At 39.9% G+C, this 12,742-nt stretch overlaps 1 protein-coding gene across 6 annotated transcripts in view; it reads left to right on the forward strand.

The window, feature by feature from the left end:
* Miga1 (mitoguardin 1) overlaps positions 1-12,742 on the forward strand; it is a 78,806-nt gene that overhangs the window by 55,363 nt on the left and 10,701 nt on the right. For all 6 annotated transcript variants that reach the window (XM_004841411.3, XM_004841414.3, XM_087212956.1 and 3 more), the window contains exons 11-12: positions 580-666; positions 1,763-1,861. In XM_004841411.3, coding sequence (XP_004841468.1) covers positions 580-666; positions 1,763-1,861 — 186 coding nt within the window. The remainder of the gene's footprint in view (positions 1-579; positions 667-1,762; positions 1,862-12,742) is intronic.

The following is a 12,742-nucleotide window of genomic DNA, read 5'->3' on the forward strand; positions in this document are numbered from 1 at the left end:
TGTCATTGTCCTTTCCTGTGGCTTCCCAAGGCCCCCACACTTTGTCAAAAACAGGATATTTTGGGGCGGAGGATTTAGCTCAGTGGCATTGAAACTGCCTTGCATGCACAAGGTCCTGAGTTTGATCTCTGGTACAAAAAAACAACAATATTTTGATGTTACAGGTGTGTAAAAATGGCTGCTTAAAAATCTTCTTTGTAAAAAAAAAAATCTTCTTTGTTATTAGTGTGTAATTTAGTTTTTGTTTTAATTTGAGAAAAACAAAAGTTATTGATTTCCTTTAAAAAGGAAATAAATGTGTTTTATGTTTTGGTGCTATATAAAATTTATTTTAGGTTTTCTAATTATGTTAAGCAGATTTAAATTTAAAATCACTTCCTTTTAATTTTTTATTATAAGTTTGAGGCTCTTTATACTTTAATGAATTTGTGCTTTCTCTGTGATCCGCCAGTTGACATAGCACTGCATGTGGTGCAGACTGTTTTCGAGATTTATGTGTAGATGTGCTATAAAGCTGGCCAGCCGATCAGATGCCTGTACCTATCTTTTTACTTCTGTTTGAAAATGGATTTTTTTTAGGTAATTCTTTCAGAAACATCCAACAGGATATTCCTGGCTGAGAGTGGAAGGAAAATTTTATCAGCTTTAATTGTCAAAGCACGAAAGGTACACTTGTTTTGTTAGCAAGTCTTTTATTGTTTTGGCTTAACTGAAGGCTAAAATGCATTACATTTTTAATAGTTGAAAAAGTTTGAGTAGATAGCTACAAAGAGCATTGATTTCTTCTTAGGTTTCTTTTCTGTATATAAAGTCCACACCCTTTGAGGCAATTGCTTCTCATAAATTATTCACAATATGCCATGAAATCTGTGAATGTCATGGTGAGAATCCATCACTAGCATCACTGTTACTGTAACCACCTCCGTTACACTGCTGTCACCTCCCTGAACCTTGTTGGGGAAGAGGGTTACAGGTCACAGTGGGATCAGAAATCTGGAATACAAACTGAGCTGCCTCTTAGTCACCTTCATGGGTCTGACAGAAGTAGAAGCAAGGGCAGGAGCTCGATTCAGGCTGTGGGGACCCACTTTACTTTATGCAAGTTTGGTCCAGATGATGAGAACAAAACAGGTCTTCCCGGAGCCATCCATGCACCTGGTTTTCCAGTCCAGACCCTTGAACCTCAGTTCTCTCATTCATACAATGGTATTAGTGTTATTTCAGAGAGTGTTAAGATGACTAAGTGATAAATGGGAAAGGAACTTAAAGTCTGAAGTAGTAAAAGGTTGTAGTAAGGACTCACAATTCCCACCATAAAGCTTACACTGCTTTCTTGGCTTTCCTGGGCAGACAAACCCAGGGATGGGAGTCGGTCCTTGCAGGGAGCATCAGAAGCGTCCCTAGGGGACTGTGGATGTAGCTCAGCAGCACTGCGCCTGCCTCCCATGCACAAAGTCCTGAGTTCGATTCCCAGTGGGGCAGGAGAGATTGTCTCTGGTGTGTGTGGTGCCAGGTCTCACTGAAGGACTGGCCTACACAGGGGACTATCAGAGTCATCGTTTGCTGTGACCTCTGCTAATGTTCTTGGCTTCTGCAATATATGGGAACAACAAAAGAGTAAATGAAAGAAGTTTGGTATATCTCGAAAATGTATTCTGATTCACTTACTTACCTGAGAGAATACAGTCCAGCAAACTTACCTGGAGAATAACTTACTTTTTATAAAATTGAGTTAAGAATGAAAATTTGTTTTTTTCTGCAGAATCCAAAGAAGTTTGAAGATGTTTTTGATGAAATGATACATTTTTTAGAGCAGACTGATCACTGGGATAGTACTGAAATGGAACTTGCTGCTAGAGGGGTAATTCAAAATTTTTTATAGTATTTATTCCCTTTAGTTGCACATATTTACATGAGTTGAGGCCATTGTTTCTTTGTCTTGTTAAATGACAGTAAAACAAATTGTGAGCCAGGTGTGGTGGCACATGCTTGTAATCCCAGCACTCAAGAGGCTGAGGAAGGAGGATTGCTGTGAGTTCAAGGCCAGCCTGAACTGCACAGTGAGACCCTGTCTCAAAAAAGAAATAAAAAATGTGTGGTAGTAGGGGCAATGGTTGTCTGATGGTCACAAAAAGTAGAAGCTAGACTCTTACATTGGGTGAGTTGTTAGAAATAATTTCTTTTAATCCTTCCTTCCCTTTGTCACCTTTCCCTCCCTCTCCCTGGCCTCCCTTCACTCCATCCAGAAGTCAGTTGGAAGCAGTAATGGTGCCACGCAGGGACAGCAGGCAGCTCCGAGAAGTGCGGGATGGGTTACGTGCACAGAATTGAACGATTTACTGAGAAAAATCAAAGCTAGATTCTGTCAGTGAAGGGAGCTATAAAATAAGGGTTGGAATTAGAGCTTTCAGTGTGAATTCTGAATGTTGTGAATATATGTATACTCATAGAAGTAAATACAAATAGAAAGGTCTGCATGTGTGTGGATGTACATCCTGGCTGTGCTCATGAAGAGGGTCTGGAGCAGCCCCACTATAAAAGGACTTACTCCCAGCAGAGATCCTGGCTTTCCAGCTCCCCTCCACTGACAGGAACTGGGACTCTGGACGAGTGGCAGTGTCAGCTTGGGGGCAGGAAAACATGGGAGTGAGCTGGAGCCTGCTGTAAGCCTAGGGAGTATGTGCACGGTGGGGAGGCATTCGGCAGAGCATGAAGTGGGTGCAGATACCCAGAGCCCAGTGACTCGGTGAATGGAATCAGTTTCCCTCAGCTCTTCAGGCCAGGAACCCAAGCTCATCCTCCATCCTTGCCTGTCCTCATTCCCATTTTCATACTCATTTTTAAGTTTGGTTATTTCATCTCCTAAATATCTTAATTTCTTCAACTTCCCCTATCCCTACTGCCTCTTTTTGGGCCTCAGTATCTATTACCTTTCCCCGCCCACATCAGTACCTTTCTGTCCCCACTCCCACCACTCCTGGCTTCACTCTCCCCCCTCTGCACTTTACTCATTGTGCTGTGGCAACATGATTGTTTCCTGATGTGTCTCTCTACCTTCACGTCCTCTTACCCCTCACTTACTTCCTCTTGTCTATCCCTTCTACTCTCATGTCTTCTTTTAGATTCCACATATTAGTGAAAACATATGATACTTATCTGAGTCTGGCTTACTTTGCCTAACATGATGATCTCCAGTTCCATCCATTTTTCTGCAGTTGGCATAATTTTGCTTACTTTTATAGCTTTGTATATACCAAGGAGTGGTGTAGTTGGATCACAAGGTAGTTCTATTTTTAGTTTTCTGAGGAATCGCCCTACCAGTATTCCTACTGATTTACATTCCTACTAGAAGTGTATGAAGTTTCCTTTTCCCCTGCATCCTTGCCAGCATTTATTGTGTGTGTGTGTGTGTGTGTGTGTGTGTGTATGTACTTGATAGCCGTTCTGACTCTGGTGAGGTGAAATCTCAATGTAGTTTTGATTTGTAGTTCCCCATTGGCTAAAAATGTTAGAACAGTTTTTCATATACTCAGTTGGCCATTTCTCCTTCCTTTGAGAAGTGCCTGTTTCATTCATGTGCCCATTTATTGATCGTGTTATTTGGGGGTTCTCTCCCTTCCTTTCTTTGTTAAATTCTTTATATATTCTAGGCATTAATCCTCTGTCAGAAGGATAGCTAGCAAAGATTTTTCTCCAATTCTATGGGCTGTCTCTTCACTCTTTTTTTTTTTTGGTACTGGGGATCGAACTCAGGTCCTTGCACTTGCACAGCAGGTGACAAAACCACTGAGCTAAATCCCCGGCCCTGTCTCTTCACTCTTGATTGTTTCCTTTGTTGTTCAGAACTTTTTAATATGATGTAAGCCTGCCCATTTGTTGATTCTTGCTATTATTTCCTGTGCTATCAGGAAGTCTTTGCCTGGCCTGTGACTTCAAATGCTTCCCCTATGTTTTCTTCTGGCAGTTTCAAAGTTTTAGGTCTTTAAAGTCTTTGATCAATTTTGAATTGATTTTTGTGTGAAGTGAGGAAGCTCTAGTTTAGATATTCTACATATAGATATCCAGTTTTCCCAGCACCATTTATTAAAGAGGCTGTCTTTTCTCAAATGTATGTTACCAAGAATTAGATGGTGTAGTTCCATTGATTTGTTTCTGTGTCCTCTATTCTATTCCAGTTGTCTCTGTGCCCGTTTTTCTGCCAGTACCATGCTTTTTTGTTGTGAGTTCATAGTATATTTTGAAACTGGGATGCCTCCAGGATTGTTCTTCTTGTTCAGGATTTCTTTGGCTATTCTAGGTCTTTAGTGTTTCCATATGAATTTTGGGATTGTTTTTTCTAGTTACTTGAAAAATGCCATTGGTGTTTTAATAGGAATTGCATTGAATCTGTTACTTTGAGTGATAGGTCCATTTTAACAACATGAATTCTGCTGATCCATGAACATGAGCAGTCTTTTCATCTTTTAGTGTCTTCTTGAATTTCTTTCTTCATTGTTCTGTACTTTTCATTGTAGAGGTCTTTCACTTGGGGTTAGGTTGATTCTCAGGTTTTATTTTTTTAAGCTATTACAAATGGTATTATTTTCCTGATTTCTGTCTCATTCTGCAGTTGTTGGATGGAATCTTCTGTAACCACCTGTTAAATCCATTTGATGTATGGCATAGTTTAATTCTATGTGTCTGTTGTTTTTGTTTTTGTTTTTTTGTCAGATCGTCTTTTTATTGAGATATCTTCTTTTGGGCTGGGGCATCTATTGGTTTTTTGTTTGGATGACCTTATCTATTGTAAGAGTGGAGTATTAAGGCACTCACTATAATTGTATTGGGGTCTATGTCTAGTAGTGTTTGTTTTATGAAATCGGGTATAACAGTGTTCAGTGTATATATTTTTATATCTTAGTGGATTGCTTCCTTTACCAATATGTACTGGCCTTTTTTTGTCTTTTTGACTAATTTTGTCATCTTTGTTATATACGGGTGTAGCATGGAATACTGTTTTACATCCCTTTGCTCTCTCCATCTGTGCATGATTGTGGTGATGAGGTATGTTTCTTGGAGACTGAAAAAGGTTGGGCCTTTTTAAAAATCCAGTCTGCCAGCCTGTTTTGATTTTTTTTGGTACCAGGGATCGAATTCAAAACCTTGTGCTTGCGAGGTAGGTGATGGAACCACTGAGCTAAATCTCTGGCCCCTGTCTGTGGTTTTTTTTTTTTTGGTACCAGAGATGGAACTCGAGTCTTTACGCTTGTGGGGCAGGTGGCAGAACTACTGAGCTAAATCCCCAGCCCTGTCTGTTTTTTTTTTTTTTTTTTTAACTGGGGATCGAACTCTGGTCTTTCTGCTTGCAGGGCAGGTGGCAGAACCACTGAGCTAAATCCCCGGCCCCTGTCTGTGTTTTTTAATTAGAGAATTAAGACCATTTACATTCAGAGTTAATGTAAAAAGATAGATACTAATTCCTGTTATTTGTTGTTTTTTTCCTAATTCTCATTTGCTTATCTACTCCTCCTCTTCTGTATGTAGAATTCCTTTAAGTATCTTCTGCAGTGCTGGCTTAGTGGTCATAAATTCCTTGCATGCTTATTTGGAAGGTCTTTATTTCTCCCTCAATACTGAAGGATAGCTTTGCTGGATATAGTAATTTGTCTTGGCACTTACTTTCTTTTGGGGCTTGAAATTCATTATTTCATGGTCTCCTGGCTTTTTAGAGTTTCAGTGGAGGAATCTGTAGTTATTCTGACAAGTACATCATTACAAGTGATTTGCTGTTTCTCTCTTGGAGTTTTCAATAGTCTTTCCTTATTTTGTACTCTTGACCTTTTAACTGTAACTTGATGTGGGAAGGGTGTTTTCTGGTCATGCCTGTTTGAGGTTCTAAGTGCCTCGTGTACCTAGATGTCCATATATTTCCCAAGGTTTGAGACATTTTCTGGTGTTATTTCACTGAGTAGATCCATCCATCCATCCATCCACATCCATCCTTCCTTCCTCTCTTCCTTCCTCCCTTCTACACTAAAATTTTGTAGGTTTGGTCTTTTAATAGTGTCTCAGAGATCTTGGATATTTTGTTCCTCTTCTCTGACAACTTTTTCTTTATTATGCTCTGTTTGTAATAATTCATCAGCCTTGTCTTCAAGCTCAGAATTCTGTCTTCTGTTTTATCCAGTCCATTGATTAGGGGTTTCCCAGAGTTCTTAATCTGACTTAATGATCTTTTAACTTCCAAGATTCCTGTTCAGTTCTTTTTAAGAATGGCTTATCTCTTTGTTAAATTCCTCCATGTTTTTCATTGCCTTCCTTAATTTATTCAGCTGTTTATTTATATCCTGTTTGAAGTCACCAGTCCTTCTAAAGTCAGTTGCTTTGCATTGTTTCTCTTGCATTTCATCTATTTTGACAGCTTGTCTTTAGTAACTGAGGCGTGTGGACTTTGAAGGCCTCACCTTGCCTTGTTTGTGTTAGGATTTGCGCATCTCTCAGGGCGGATACCTCCTCCACTTTTATGCAAGCTGCTTATTAGTGACCAGCCTTCTTTTGAGGGCTTTGTCCCCAGAACCACGCAGAGAGGAGAAAAGAAACTGCAGTGATGATGATGAAACCAGGGCAAGCCAGATAGTGACATATGGCAGTGACCAGTTAAAAGCAGCAACTATGCCACTCTTAGCACAGAAAAGAAATGGCAGTAATAACATAAAGTAAAAGGCCAAATAGGAATAAAGATTAAAAGCAATAAAAAAAAATAAAGGAAGGGGTGGGAAAAGCAAAAAATGAAAGAGGCACTTTGCTGACGATATGATACTTTACACAGAAGACTCAAAAGACTCTGCCAGAAGACTTCTAGACTTAATTGACAAATTCAGTAGAGTAGCTGGATACAAGGTCAACACTCAAAAAACAATAGCCTTCTTGTACACAAATAACAGACTCATTGAGAGAGAAATTAGGGAAACAATTCCTTTTACAATAGCATCCAAAAAAATGAAATATCTAGGAATCAATCCAACAAAGGAAGCAAAAGACCTCTACATTGAGAACTACAGCACTCTGAAAAAAGATCGAAGAGGATATAAGAAAATGGAAAGAGAGGTCTGCAGACGCCCTACTGAGGTCGCGAGTCATGTGGAACAGGAGCCCTGGCAACAATCCACTGGACACACATGCCCCCAACCCCACCCTCGCTCCTCTGTACAGCCACCTGTTTCCACACTACAAAGACGTAGAGGACACCGGACGACGAGACCACGGTACTGAGTTCTGCCGCTCCCGCCCCAGAGGTAGGGGCTTCTGAGTCGCCATCCCACTGCTCCTGGTCCAGAGGAAGGGGCTTCCCGGCCACCATCCCTCCCGCTGCTCCCAGCCCAGAGGAAAGGGCCTTTGGGCCACCTTCTGTCCTGCTACTCCTGGCCCAGAGGAAGGGGCTTCTGGGCCACCATCCCTCCCGCTGCTCCCAGCCCAGAGGTAGGGGCTTCTGAGCTGCCGTTCCACTGCTCCTGGTCCAGAGGAAGGGGCTTTCCGGCCACCATCCCTCCCGCTGCTCCCGGCCCCTGTCCCACCTCTCCCAGCTCAGAGGAGGTAATCCGTGCAGGCACCAACAGCACCCACCGCCCCCAGCCGAAATGAGAAAACACGTAATACAAGTCTCAAAACCAGACTTCCAGATCACCTACAGCAACCCAAAAGGGAAATGAGATGGAACACTCTGATACTCAACCACCTCGACCCACTGAACTGGCAACAAAAGGGGATCTGGAAAAAATGAAATCAGAAATAATTTCTCAGATAACAGGAGAAATTCTGCTCCTAGTGCAAGACATGATTAATAAATCTAGAGAGGAGCTCAGGAACATGATGGAATCCCAACATAAGAAACAAATGGAATCCATAAAACAGATGCAAATAGATTTCCAGGACATGAAAAACTCCACTGAAAGTCTACACAGCAGAATGAGCCAATGTGAGGACAGAATTTCAGATACAGAAGATAAGATTGCAATTAATGACCAGGAAAAGAAAAATTGCTTCAAAATTATAAGGGAACATGAGAAATCAATCCAGCAGCTGCTAGATGATGCAAAGAAGAATAACATAAGACTGATTGGAGTCAATGAAGAAATAGGAGAGTGCAGATGACATAAAAAAATTCTTCACAGAAATAAGGGCAGAAAACTTCCCAAGCAGGGGAAAAGAGCTTGACATACAGATAAGTGAGGCATATACAACTCCAAATAGCCTTAATCAAAAAAATCTACACATAGGCATATAATTGTTAAGATTCTTGAAACTCAACAGAAGAACAAAATTCTATAAGCAGTTAGAGAAAAGAAACAAATCACATACAAAGGAAAGCCCATCAGAATCACAGCAGACTTCTCAACACAAACCATCAAGGCAAGAAGACCTTGGAGTGACATATTCCAAGCCCTAAAGGAAAACAGCCTCCAACGCAGATTGATGTACCCTGCAAAACTGTCTTTCAAAATGGATGGAGAAATAAGATACTTTCATGACAAAGAGCACCTTAGGAACTTTGTGAATACCAAACCAGCACTCCAAAGAATTTTACACAATATCCTAGGAACAGACATTGAGGATCACAACCCCAGGAAGCAAAGCAGAATGGACCCATCTGGCACGACAAGAAATTAAATGGAAAGGGGGAGAACCCAACAAAAAGAAAAAGTCATGGCAATGACAAGTCAATATGTTTCAGTTATAACCATCAACGTTAATGGTCTCAATTCACCAATCAAAAGAAATAGACTGGCAGAATGGGTCAAGAACCAAAACCCAACAATATGCTGCATACAAGAAACACTTAATTCAAAATGAAACTCACAGACTGAAAGTTAAAGGGTGGAAAACAATACTACATGCGACGGGAACCCCCAAAAAAGTAGGAGTAGCTATCCTCTTGGCAGATCAAGTAGATTTCAAACCAACACTGATTAAGAGAGACAAAGAAAGACACTACATCCTTGTAAAGGGAAGAATCCAAGAGGAAGAGATGACAATCATAAATATCTATGCACCAAACACTAGTGCGCCCAACTATATAAAACAAATACTAATGGACATGAAAAGTCATCTGTGCACTAATACAATTGTAGTGGGGGACCTCAACACCCCACTGTCAGAAATAGATAGATCAACTGGACTAAAAATAAGTAATGAAATACTAAAACTCCATCGAACTCTTGAACAAATGAACTTAACAGATGTTTACAGAGTCTTCCACGCCACAAAATCAGAATACACATTCTTCTCAGCTGCACATGGGTCATTCTCCAAAACAGACCACATACTCACACATAGAACATGTTTAAGTAAGTGCAAAGGAATTGAAGTTATCCCCTGTATATTATCAGACCATAGTGCGATGAAATTGGAGATCCATAGCAAAAAGAAACTCAAAAAATTTCATAAACACATGGAAATTGAACAACACACTTCTGAATAACCAGTGGGTCACAGAGGAAATTAAAGAAGAAATCAGACAGTTCCTTCAATTAAATGACAATGACAATTCAACATATTGGAATCTATGGGACACAATGAAAGCAGTCTTACGAGGGAGATTCATAGCAGTGAATACGTATATTAGGAAAACAGAGCAAGCCCAATTAAACAACCTGATGCTGCACCTCAAGCTTCTAGAAAAAGAAGAGCAGGACATCCCCAAAGCTCATACAAGGGAGGAAATTATAAAGATCAGAGGAGAAATCAATGCAATGAAGACTAAGGGAACAGTACAAAAAAATCAATGAAACCAAGAGTTGGTTCTTCAAAAGAATCAACAAAATTGACAAACCCTTAGCCAACCTTATCAGAAAAAGGAAAGAAAAGACCCAAATCCATGCAATTAGGAATGAAAAGGGTGAAACTACAACAGCCCCAGCAGAAATCCAGAGGATCATCAATACCTACTTCCAGAACCTAAATGCTAATGAGATGGACAACACAGAAGAAATGGACAGATTCCTAGATACATATGAATTACCAAACTTGAACGAAGAACTAAAAATTCTGAACAACCCAATATCAACCAATGAAATTTTAAATGTAATTAAAAACTTATCAACTAAGAAAAGCCCTGGCCCTGATGGCTTCACTGCTGAATTCTACAAGACATTTAGAGAGGAACTGCTGCCACTACTGTTTAAACTCTTCAATGAAATTGAAAGGGAAGCAATACTCCCAAATTCATTCCTGGAAGCAAGCGTCACCTTGATCCCCAAAGCAGAGAAAGACCCAACCGAAAAGAAGAACTATAGGCCAATCTCACTAATGAACATAGATGCAAAAATCCTTAATAAGATACTGGCAAACAATGCAGAAGATCATCAAGAAGATCATACACCCTGATCAAGTGGGATTCATCCCAGGGATGCAGAGATGGTTCAACATATGCAAATCAATCAATGTAATACACTATATCAATAGAGCCAAGGACAAAAACCGTATGATTATCTCCATAGATGCAGAAAAAGCATTTGACAAAATCCAACATGCATTTATGATAAAAGCTCTAAAAAAATTGGAATAGATGGTCTCTTACTCAAACTGATAGAAGCCATCTATGAAAAACCAACAGCCAGTATCGTACTAAATGGTCAAAAACTGAAATCCTTCACAGTAAAATCAGGAACAAGACAAGGATGTCCACTATCACCACTCTTGTTCAATATAGTTTTGGAAACATTAGCCACAGCAATTAGACAAGAGAAAGAAATAAAAGGAATAAAGATAGGAAATGAAGAAGTCAAATTGTCATTATTTGCAGATGACATGATACTTTATATAGAAGACCCACAGAACTCCACCAAAAGTCTTCTAGACTTAAAAACCAAATTCAGTCAAATAGCTGGTTACAAGGTCATCACACAAAAGTCAATAGCTTTCCTCTACACGAATGACAGACTCACTGAGAGAGAAATAGGGCAAATAATTCCTTTCACAGTAGCATCCAAAAAACTGAAATACCTAGGAATCAACCTAATGAAAGAAATCAAAGACCTCTTCTCTGAAAACTATAGCACTCTGAAAAGAGAGATTGAAGATGATATCAGAAAATGGACAGACATCCCCTGCTCCTTGGGTAGGAAGGATTAATATAGTGAAAATAGCCATACTTTCAAAACTGCTATATAGATTTAATGCAGTTCCAATTGAGATCCCAGCAGCATACTTCATGGACCTTGAGAACACAATACAAAAATTCATTTGGAACAAGAAGAGACCCAGAATAGCAAAAGCATTCTAGGTAACAGAGACATGGCAGGGTCTATCACAATCCCCAACCTGCAACTCTACTACAAAGCTACTGTGATAAAAACAGCATGGTACTGGCAAAGAAACAAGACTTGAGGACCAGTGGAACAGATTAGAAGATGCAGAAACAACTCCAGACACACTCAGCCATCTCATCTTCGATAAAGGAGCCAAACACCCTCACTGGAGGAAAGATAGCCTCTTTAATAAATGGTGCTGGAAAAATTGGGCTTCAACTTGCCAAAGATTAAAACTAGACCTGTATCTCTCACCATTCACTAAACTAAAATCAAAATGGATTAAAGATCTAAATATTAAAATAGAAACTCTGAACCAGTTGGAATAGAGGTTAGGTAGAACTCTTGAAGACATCGGTGTAGGAAAAGATTTTATGAACAAAACCTCAGTTGCCCGTGAAGTAACACAAACAATCAACAAATGGGATCTCTTCTTATTAAAAGCCTTCAGCACAGCAAGAGAAACCACCAGCAGTGTGAAGAAACAACCCACAATGTGGGAAAAATCTTCACCTGCTCTTCCTCAGACAAAGGTCTACTATCTCGAATCTATAAAGAACTTAAAAAGATCAGACCTCCCAGATTTAAAGACCCAATCCGAAAATGGGCATCTGAAATGAACAGACATTTCTCACACAAAGAAGTAGAAATAGCAAATAAATACATGAAAAAATGTTGAACATTACTGGTCATTCAAGAGATGCAAATGAAAACAACACTGAGATTCCACTTCACTCCAGAAAGAATGGCTGCTATCATGAAATCCACCAATAACAAATGCTGGCGGGGCTGTGGGGAAAGAGGAACCCTGCTGCACTGCTGGTGGGAGTGTAGACTGGTGCAAGCACTGTGGAAATCAGTATGGAGATACCTCAAAGAACTAGGACTGGAAGTCCCATTTGACCCCACTATTCCACTGCTGGGGATCTTCCCCAAAGAGTTAAAAGAATCATACCACAGTGATATATGTGCGCCCATGTTCATAGCAGCACAGTTTGTGATAGCTAAAACTTGGAAACAGCCCAAATGCCCATCAACAGGAGACTAGATAAAGAAAATGTGGTTTTTTTATAAAATGGAGTACTACTCAGCCATAAAAAATGAGAAATTAGAGACATTTATAGCTAAGTGTATGCACATTGAGGTGATACTCTTAAGTGAAATAAATAGGACACACATGAATAAATACCGAATAGTTTCTCTGGTGTGAAAAACTGAAAGTGCAAATCAGTACTAAAATGTATAGTAGGTAATGTGAAATAGGAAGAAAAGGGGCAAAGGGGAAGGAAGTGGGAGGGCTAGGGGAAAGGATAGAAGGGAATGGGATTAATCGGAGAAAACGGAAAAATAGGAACAAAATCTTTGTAAATAGGAATGGAGGGGATGAAGGGCGGGCTGGGCAAGGGTGAAAAGGAAGAACCAAGAGAGACTATGTAAAGGTGCAAATTTCCAATGAT

Source organism: Heterocephalus glaber, unplaced genomic scaffold (genome assembly GCF_053883595.1).
Source record: "Heterocephalus glaber isolate CG9 unplaced genomic scaffold, H.glaber_assembly_v1.0 deba00001442, whole genome shotgun sequence".
NCBI lineage: Eukaryota > Metazoa > Chordata > Mammalia > Rodentia > Bathyergidae > Heterocephalus > Heterocephalus glaber.